The sequence below is a fragment of the Camponotus vicinus genome, unplaced genomic scaffold (genome assembly GCF_025532165.1).
Source record: "Camponotus vicinus isolate PSW18456_S1 unplaced genomic scaffold, iyCamVici1.0 SCAF_14, whole genome shotgun sequence".
NCBI lineage: Eukaryota > Metazoa > Arthropoda > Insecta > Hymenoptera > Formicidae > Camponotus > Camponotus vicinus.
Genome location: NW_028141950.1, coordinates 11,833,964 through 11,844,471, shown reverse-complemented (window position 1 = coordinate 11,844,471; position 10,508 = coordinate 11,833,964). Strand labels below are relative to the sequence as shown.

General features: G+C 26.0%; 1 protein-coding gene across 1 annotated transcript; it reads left to right on the top strand.

Moving 5' to 3' along the window:
- Positions 1–377: 377 nt before the first annotated feature.
- LOC145965463 (uncharacterized) lies at positions 378–6,706 on the top strand. The gene is made up of 7 exons (XM_083089023.1): positions 378–623; positions 3,110–3,308; positions 3,592–3,819; positions 4,099–4,251; positions 4,421–4,644; positions 4,984–5,143; positions 6,163–6,706. Exons 2-7 carry the CDS (start codon positions 3,110–3,112, stop codon positions 6,324–6,326), a joined length of 1,128 nt encoding a protein of 375 aa, XP_082945149.1. The 5' UTR covers positions 378–623; the 3' UTR covers positions 6,327–6,706.
- The last annotated feature ends 3,802 nt before the right edge of the window (positions 6,707–10,508 follow it).

The window sequence follows — 10,508 nt, the reverse complement described above, 5'->3', positions numbered from 1 at the left end:
ATATATATATATATATATATATGTATGTGTGTATATATATAAATTTATATTTTAATTAATAATGTGTATATGTTAAAACATTAAATAACATTATATATATATATATATATATATATAATTATATAAATATATTATATACAATATATATAATATATATATTATATAATTATATTATATATAATATATATATTAATATATATATTCGCAATAATATATTAAATATTTATTATATATATTTAATTTTTAATATATTATTGCGTATATATATATTAATTATAATAGAAAATAAATTGTCAGTATCTTCTATTATAAATTCTATTATTATAATAGAGAATACTAATTTATTATTTGAGCATCAATAAAATAGCTTTTAATATGGCCGCGCGTACATGCGATGTGCAAAGTGCTCTGCGCATCACATGCGCATTACATACGCGATTCACATTTGTTTTATCTTCTTCACTGCCAAGTCGCCACGGTAAGCCAAGACCTCGTGCAGCCTGCATTTCGCGATTGTTAATACCCTTTTCCCGCCAAAAGTTTCTGTAGTGTGATACACATATTTTATATATCATATTCGTTTATTGTGTATATGGTTATTGGACGAAACCTTCCTTTTCGAAGTAAGTACGATATATTATATATGTATAAAATATAATATAAATACTTGATACTCGAACATTTCTGTTTTTAGTCTAACCTAATAATAATAGCCATGAATAAGTCAGAGACGAGGAATAAAATAAAGTTTCATAGAAAGCTTACAAATAAGATTAATCGATCTCTAGCATTAATTAGCAACAATTCAGTGTTATCTTGTGATTCTCTATCAGATAATTTTAACGATTCTCATAATATTAATAACATTAGAAAAATCGCAGATGATAATATTACTATTGATAGTGCAAATAATGATATAAACGTTAATATTCCATACAACAATGAGTTATCTACTAATAATGTCGATGAATCATCAAATAATATTGAACATAATCATAATAACAATAGTAATAATGCCCAAAATAATGTATCGTTAACTTCAAAACTAGCTGCATGGGCTATAAACGAAAATATAACTTTAGCGGCGTTAGGAAAACTACTTCCTATAATACGAGAAATACCGGGATGTAATGATATACCAAAGGATCCAAGGACACTTGTCAAAACACCCAGAAAAATAAATGTAAAATCTATAGGTTGTGGGACATATTTTTATTTTGGTATAGAGAAAACGTTAAATTCGTTTTGTATAAATCATAAAATCAGCATACAACAAAATGAAGAGTTCTTATTAGCTATCAATATTGATGGTTTACCTTTAAGCAAAAGTTCAAATAGCTCGTTTTGGCCTATTTTATGTTCGGTAAAATCAATAAAAATTCTTATAAATCAAGTGTTTTTAGTTGCATTATATCATGGTTCAGCAAAACCAAAATCTGATGATTTTTTTAAAGATTTTATAAATGAATCTATTCATCTATCGACTAACGGAATATTAATAAATTCTGTTACATATAAATTCCGAATTTTAATGTTGATTTGTGATTCACCGGCAAAATCATTTGTTTTAGCTATTAAAAATCATACAGGCCATTTTTCATGTACAAAATGTGACCAAGAAGGTGAATTATTTAATCATGTATTATGCTTTATTGAAACAGAGCGTTTTTGTAAAAGAACCGATACTTCATTTAGAACTACTGCTCAACCAGAACATCATATTGGTAGAAGTATGCTATTAGATATACCGAACTTTAATATGATAGACAGTGTTCCAATAGATTATATGCATAATCTTTTATTAGGTGGCATGAAAAGACTTCTTTGTCACAAACGATATGGATGGATTTATGGTAAACAACCGCATAAATTACGAGCTCGTGATGTTAATAAAATTTCAGAAAATGTTCTAAAATTAAAACGATATGTTCCTCACGAGTTTTCCAGAAAGACACGTTCTATACTTGAGTGTAAAAGGTATAAAGCTACGGAATTTAGATTTTTTTTGCTATATGCTGGTCCTATAGTTTTAAAAGAAGTTCTGTCATCCAAAGTCTACAATAATTTCATTACATTAAGTCTTGCAAGTTCTATAATGATCAGTCAATATTATTCGAGATTTGAAAATTATGTGTTATATGCTAATAGTTTAATGAAAATTTATATTTGTCAATCTATTAAAATTTACGGTCCAGACTTTATATCACACAACATACATAACTTCTTACATTTAAGTGACTGTGTAAAATTATATGGCTCACTTGATAATTTTAGTGCTTTCCCTTTTGAAAATTATATGCAACAATTAAAAAAAAAGGTTCGTAAATCTGCTTTGCCTTTACAACAAGTCATACATCGTGTGTTTGAGGAAAGTAATATAAGTCAAAACGTTTTGTCTAATATTACGAATAATGATTGTGTAAAACTATTAATGGAACATTTCAATGGTCCTTTGATTAATAATTGCACATCTCCACAATACAGAAAAATACAGACAAATAATTATTATTTAGATATTTCAAAAATAGCCGATAGATTTGTCGAATTAAAAAATAATGTAATTGTTGAAATTAAAAATTTTGCTTCTTATGAAACCTCTATATGCTTATTAGGATACAGATATAGTAAGCAAGATAATTTTTACTCAAAGCCATGTTCCTCGTCTTTATTTGATATCCAATATATAAAGAAAGAAACTAACTCACTTGAAGTATGGAATATCGACTTTATCAAAAGAAAATTGATAGTACTACCTTACAAGCACAATCTTGTTTCATTTCCTTTATTACATATTTAAATGATTGCTAATTTTAAACTTATCAAAAAATGTATAATTGAAATTTACTTGTATATAATATATAATATTTATATAATAATTTTTTTTATATAAGAAAGATATGCTTATTTTATGCTTAATATATTTGTACCTTTTTTTGCATAAAAATTTACATACAAATTTTATTTTCTTATCAAATAAGTAAAAGTGTGTAAAATTAGCTATATTTTATAAACTTATTTATTTGCATGTGTTTTAATATTTTTTGTCATATATACATATTATAAAATATTATTTTTTTTGTTATAAAATTAACAACGATCTGATGACAAGATGACCTGGTTCGTTGTGAAATTTGATTTTGAAGATACAGTAGAAGCAGTACCGAATACATGGTATATAAAAAAAAATGCACAATGTTATTGGCCACCTGAAGGTACTATAAAAAACGTTATAATAGACTTCATAAAAAAGAAACATATGCCCGAAGCAAATTGGATACTCTATGAAGCTACTCTTTTGGGTGTATATGGTAAAGTATATATTTTTAAACATATAAAATATATCATTATTGTATAATTGCTTTCTATGTAATATAAAAAATATATATACGTACAGAATATATATATGGCACAAATATATTTTAGAAATAATTTTAGAAATCTTTATATATGTATATAGAAACTGTATTATATAAGTAATAATTATATATACTCATGGCTTATTAATAATTTATTTTTGAAGTAAAAACACAGATTTCTCACTTTTACAATTTAATATTAATTAAATTATTTATTTAAAATATGGTTTTATAGACAATTATAAAACAGCGCAACAGAAAGCTAATAAGGCAAGGAATACGAACAATCTTTCCTCCAACAATGAAAAATTAAAACAAAAATATAGACGAAATAAAAAGAAAAATGGAAGGCATTCTAACAAATCTGATAATGAATACGAATTGTCCACTGAAACAGAAATATCTTCATCAGATGATGTAAGATATCCTGACATTCCAATTGAACAAAGTGACTCAAGCGATAGTAAGTAAAAAACACGATAATTGCATAATACATATATTATATTCATTCAATATGTTATTGTATTAATTCAATGTTTTATAATACAAAATAAGTTAGACAATTTTTGGGAAAATATTTATAATAAAAATAATATTTAAAAAAATACAAAAACAGGAAAAAGTTTAAAATTTTATTAGCATTTTGTCCCTATTAATTATTTGTAGTAGTTATTGTATATTATACATACAAAAGTTTAATAATTATATGCGAAAAAAGTATTTTTAATTTACATTTTTCTAGAGATGAGAGTAGACAATAATATTGATAAGAATATTCAGCTCAAAGCTTCTACTTCTAATACACATACTACTTGTACATCTGGAACTATAGTGAAAACTGCATCGCTATATCATAAATCTGGTTCGACTTTTGAACAAAACATTAGTGAGAAAGGTATTTTGATATTTAATAATTTATTATACTATCTATATGTAAATAAATAAATAGAGAGTGAGAGAGAGAGAGAGAGAGTTTTTAAATTAAATTCTGGAAGAAAGTATTATTATATGTAAGAAAATATTACTACACAATATTTACAATTATATAATTATTTACATTTTAGAGTTTCAAAAACGGGTTTTGAGAGAATTGTACATTCTCAGTTTGAAAATTGATGACATTTCTGAAATTATGAATGCTGTACTGAAAAATAAAGCAGATGCAACGAATAAATTATCTGCATGTAGTGAGGCTCCCGATATTATCAAATTATTCCCAGTAAATGATGATGCTTTGGTTCAATTGGAAGATTGGTTAATGAGTTCTGAACAAAATAAAACAATATTGGTAAGAGAAATCAAAATATTTCTCTACTAAATAAAGAGTGCAGTAGTGTCAAAGAATTAATATATCATATTAGAATATTCTGTAATCATGTAATATATATAATATATGTTCAATATTTTCTATATTTAGCACTATATTTTCTACATTAACATTTTTTTTCTATATTATTTAACTAAAAAAATCTCTGTAAGGTTATATATATACAAAAATATATAATAATATAAATAATTTGTAATATATTCAATATTTTCTATATTTAAAAAGGTCTGTGAAAATATATATATATTATATTGAATAATAAATATAAATAATTAAATTTTTATCTTCTTATCATTCCAGTCTCAAAATTTAAGTCGTATTGGAGGACTTAACGTTAAAGAAGTTGTACGAAGGATAATGTATCGGGTTTTTACTAATGAAGTCGGCATGTCTTATTCTTGGGAAGGAGCAAAGAAAAAAAAAGTATTCAAAAATTTAGCTGTTGCATCTATTATTATCTGTAAGTTATTAAATTACTTTATAAAGTCTTTTTGTCTAATTTTATCAAAAAATAAATAATATTAAGTATTTTTTAAAGTGGAAACATTAATATTACATAATGAAATGAAAGAAAATAAAGAAAGAATAATTGAAAAGTATCATGTGTATTCGTTAAAGTTGTAAATAATTTTATTTTAAGGTATATTTATATTTTATTTTATATTATAAATATTACATAAACTTATAATATTTTATTATTTATTTATTGACATATACACATAAACAACGAGACTTTTTAAAAAATTATAATTATTTCTGTAACATATATTATAATGCAATATAGAGTTTTTGCTTTTAATAGCCTATCTAATAGCCAAACATATGGTAAAAAAGTTTTGTATAAAATCGTTAATATTTTTTTATTTGAAATAAAATTTCAAAACGAGTACAACATCTTTGCAAGCATTCATATTTTGATATACTTTTATCGGCATATATTTATATTTTATATGTTACTAAAAATGTGGTATGATCTAATTTTAATTCAGTTTAATAAAACTATATGAACTGGAAAAACAAATAATGTTTTATAATTTTCATATAAATTATAAAAATTAAAATTAAATATGATACAAACACATACTTAATTTTAATATAAGGTATTAAGGGATACTGTCGCGTGTCCTGTGCACAAAACACACGTGTAGTAAATAGTAAGATGGATTGCTTATTTGGTTGAGGGAGTTAGTATGAATCTTAAAGATTAACAAAGAAAATAAAGCAATTTAGACATAATTGTTGTATGTGTATTTACGTGTAACATAATTTTAAATATTTATGTATTTTACATAAAATATATTTGAAATATATATATATATATATATATATATATATATATATATTGTGGCACAAGCACGCGTATGCCTTAATACTTTATAACATAAAAGATATACTATATATATATATATTTTTTTTTTAAATAAATACATATATATATATATTTTTTTCTATATATATATCTTGTATAAATGTTTACAGCTGCTGTACGACTTAATAAGAACACTCAAGATTGTACAGATTCCGAAATAATATGTTTTATAAAAGCGTGGCTTGTAAGAAGCAAAGATCGCTTTAACAATAATAACAAAAATAAAAACATCATGTCTGAAGAAGATGAAAGAACTGAAGAGTCGACTCATTAACAATGGAAAAGAAATTTTGACGTAAAAAGTTCATGCTTAATATTAAGTAATAATATTATTTCAATATACAAGGTATTTTACATAAAGTATTATAAGCTGTCTCTTCTGCAACTGCTAGAGATATTAATTTGAATTTTTGAATTAAATGAGAGCTTCAAAATTTGGTGGATAAAAAAATAAATGTCGGAGGCTTTTAACGAACAAAAGAGGATTCTCCTAATTTTTTTAAGTGGAACCACTATATTTTTTTTATATAAACCGATTTCTTGCAATATTTGACACAAAAAGTTATAAGGGATCAAAACGGATGATCAAAACGTGAATATTTTATACGATATTTTGTACTTTAATGTGGCATAAATTTTACATAAACTATATAATATTTTTTTAAAATACGCAATTTCTGATGATTTTACCTCAACACTTTTATGCACAAAATAATGAGAAGAATCAATTGGTGTAAAGAAAACACGTGTTGTTTTCAAGAAAAAGTATATAAATTGCAACTAGCAGTTACATATTTTTTCTGGAAAAAAACTATGTTTTCTTTACATCAATTGATTCTTTCCATTATTTTATGCATAAAAATATTGAGATAAAATTATTGGAAAATGAATATTTTGAGAGATATTTTATTGTTTATATAAGATTATTATGTCATATTAAAGTACAAAATATCTATTCACTTTTTGATCATATACTATTCTTATTCTTTATGCTAAATATTGCAAGAAATCGATTTATATAAAAAAATTATAGTAGTTCTATTTAAGAAAAATAAAAGGAAAGTTTCCCTTTTGTTCCTTAAAAACTCCCAACATTATTTTTTTTGATCCATCAAATTTTCAGGTATCTTGTTCCATTTAATAAAAAAATTCAAGTTAATCCTTAGTACTGGCAAAGAAAACAACTTGCAACACTTTATGTAATACTCTGTATTATATATATATATATATATATATATATATATATATATATATATATAATTTAATCTATTTTTTGTTTTATTATATATTATAAATCAATAATTAACTTGTGCAATTTAATTTTTAGATGTAATCTAATTTTCTTATTGCTTACTTTAAAATGGATTTTAATATTTTATTTTCTTTTAAAATTTAAAACATGTTTGCAGTTTTTTTATTGTTTAAATTTTTAAATCAATTAAATTAATTTGTGCAATTTTTTATTTTTACATGTTAAATAATTTTCTTTTTGCTTAAATAATAATAGATTTTAATATTTGTAGTTTCTTCTTGTTTACATTTTTTATTATATTACAATAATTATATAACTACAATAACAAGATGTATTAATTAATAAAATAGCCTATAATTTCCAAAAATATCAAAAAATAATTTTTTTATCCATTTTCGAGATTACATGTATGGATAATATTGTATTCAATATTATATATTCAAGAAAAATTTATGTTTTTATAAAGACATAAATAATTGTATCCGAAGTTACATATGCAATATATGTGTGGTTTATTTAAGTCTGTTTTTTCTTTAGTAGTGTTGTTTCCCTTTTACATGATTTTTATGTATATGTATATATAATAATAGTATAGTATAATATAGTATATATATAATATAGGTAGATTAGTAAAAGCATAAAATATATAGTAGAATTGCTTCTCTTCTACATGACTTTACACACATACACACACACACACAAACACACACACACACACAGAGAGAGAGAGACAGAGAGAGAGATACCATGGATCTTCTATGTATATACAGAGTAAAGATTACATTTGCACATACATATCATATGTCAATGTATGTCTATTCGATTAATGAAGTATATACATGAAATATATAAATGTATATACGATGTATATACTAAGTATATTATTTTAATGTTTATTTGATATGTAATTTATATACAGATGTACATACACAGTATGTACATACTAAATGTAAAATGTATATACAGAATGTATATACATAGATTGTACTAATCATGTGCATATGTATATACTATGGATCTATTATGTACATAGTTCCGGTTACATTTGCATATACTTTTCACATACATTGTATGTGTATTTGCTAAATGAGGTATATACATGGAATATACAATATACATAAATGTATATATACCGCATATACTATGTATATTTTAATGTTTTATGGGTTTGAACTGTACTGATGCTAGTGTGATTCCTGATGCTGTTTTAGTTGAAGACAATCCAGAAGATGTTTCGGAAGTTGTGCAAGACGATACAAAATTCAGAGAAATTGTAGACATTGATTATAAGAAGAGAGTAATTGAATTTTGGCGATCTGGACAAAAGAAAAGAAGGAATATAGAATCAGTTAAAAACTGATTTAAGAAAGTTATAAATGTAACACAATTGTACCGATGGGAAGCACAAGTTGCTGAGGGTGGGTCAAGGACTGATAAATTGTTATATATCTCTCAATACGTTCTAGAACAATTTAACAGTGCATCTGATCGAAATCTACCCATTCACGATTTAGATCTAAAGAGATGGGCCTTGAAAGCAAGAGAGGTAGTTCATTTGCCTTCTCAATTATTTACGGCTTCATCAAAATGGATACACAACTTTAAAATACAACATGGTATTGTTTCAAGAAAAATAAATAAATTCGTGACACAAGCGCATATTTTAAATAAAGCAGAACTATTGGAACAATCTTCCAATTATGTGAGTCAAGTTAAACTAGAGATAGGCTTCCTAGGAACAGCAAACGTTTACAATTCAGATCAATCAGGGTTCAATTTGGAAACACATACTGGTCGTACATTAGCCTCAAAGGGTTCTTTAAAAGTGGAGTGTCTTGCTCAATCTTTGAATTCCTTGACTCACAGTTACACAATACAACCTATATCTGCCGATGGTATCTTGAAATCCCCCTTATTAATAGTTCTGCAAGAAACAAGTGGCCGTTTCGGACCGATAATACAGAAGTCAATGTACAAAGCAGATAATATCCTCGTTTTCGCCACAAAATCTGGAAAATTGACATCCGACATTGTTATTAAATGGTTTGAAGATGTCTTCTTGCCTAATGCTGGCAAGAAGTCTATTTTGTGTTTGGACTCTTGGTCAGGACAAACAGAAAAGAAATTTGAAAATATAGACAAGGGTAATAAAGAAGTAAAAATCCTTACAATTCCTGCGGGAACAACTCAACCATTGGATGTCTACGTATTCAGACCGTGGAAAAACTTCTTGAAACAATTTTCGGACTTAATTCTCTTATACAACTATGATATTAACCTACATTTGAGGAATAACATTCTCAAAATTCAATCATTAATCCACAATCAATTCTTATCACCCCGATTCCAAAACATGATTAAATATGTCTGGTGGAAAAGTGGATACATTGAAGAAAAACCAGATAGATGTGAAACGCCTGTTGATTTCTGTTTAAAGAATTGCGGTACAGTCTGCAAAATCTGCAATAACATTGCAGTAATAAAATGTGCGTGGTGTACTAACTCTCTGTGTATAGAGCATTTTTTTGCGATAGAAGATAAAGCTATTCCTCATTATTGCCATGAATATAAAGAATAATGCCAATTATCATGGAATTTATACTCATAGTGTAGCCGCGCCTTCGATTTACACGTCCACATTAACTGAATTTTATTTGTTTCGCCGATCGGAGAGACAGGACGTAAAGAATTGGAGCCGGGTTAATGGGTATATAAGAGTTTATTCGAATTCGATATCAACTCCACGACCGTCTGAGATAATCGCACGCGCAACACAGCAAGATATGATCGGACACACGAATTATCGTTTTGATTAACAGTAGACTTTGGTGTGTTCCCGGTGAAGGCTCGCAGCACAGTGAGAGACGAAAAGCCCTTCTTTTGGACCCACGGACAATAGTCACGGTCGATGCGTGAACCAAAACAATCAGAATCTAGATCGTTCGATTCCGAGAGCCAATCGGTGATCGACACCGAGGTGTTTGTCAGAACCGAACGATGTGAAGAAATCACAAAAACAGAACGAACATAAGGCCTCGAACGTGTCGTCTCGCTTTAGGACGTTCGAGAAGCAAATAATAATATAATTTATAAACTCTCTATATAAAACTCTTATTTTCTCGAACACATAGACTATGAAAAGAATCTTGCCTTCACTGGCTGGATCTCGATCACATCTTGCCTTATTTGAATGAATAATTAACT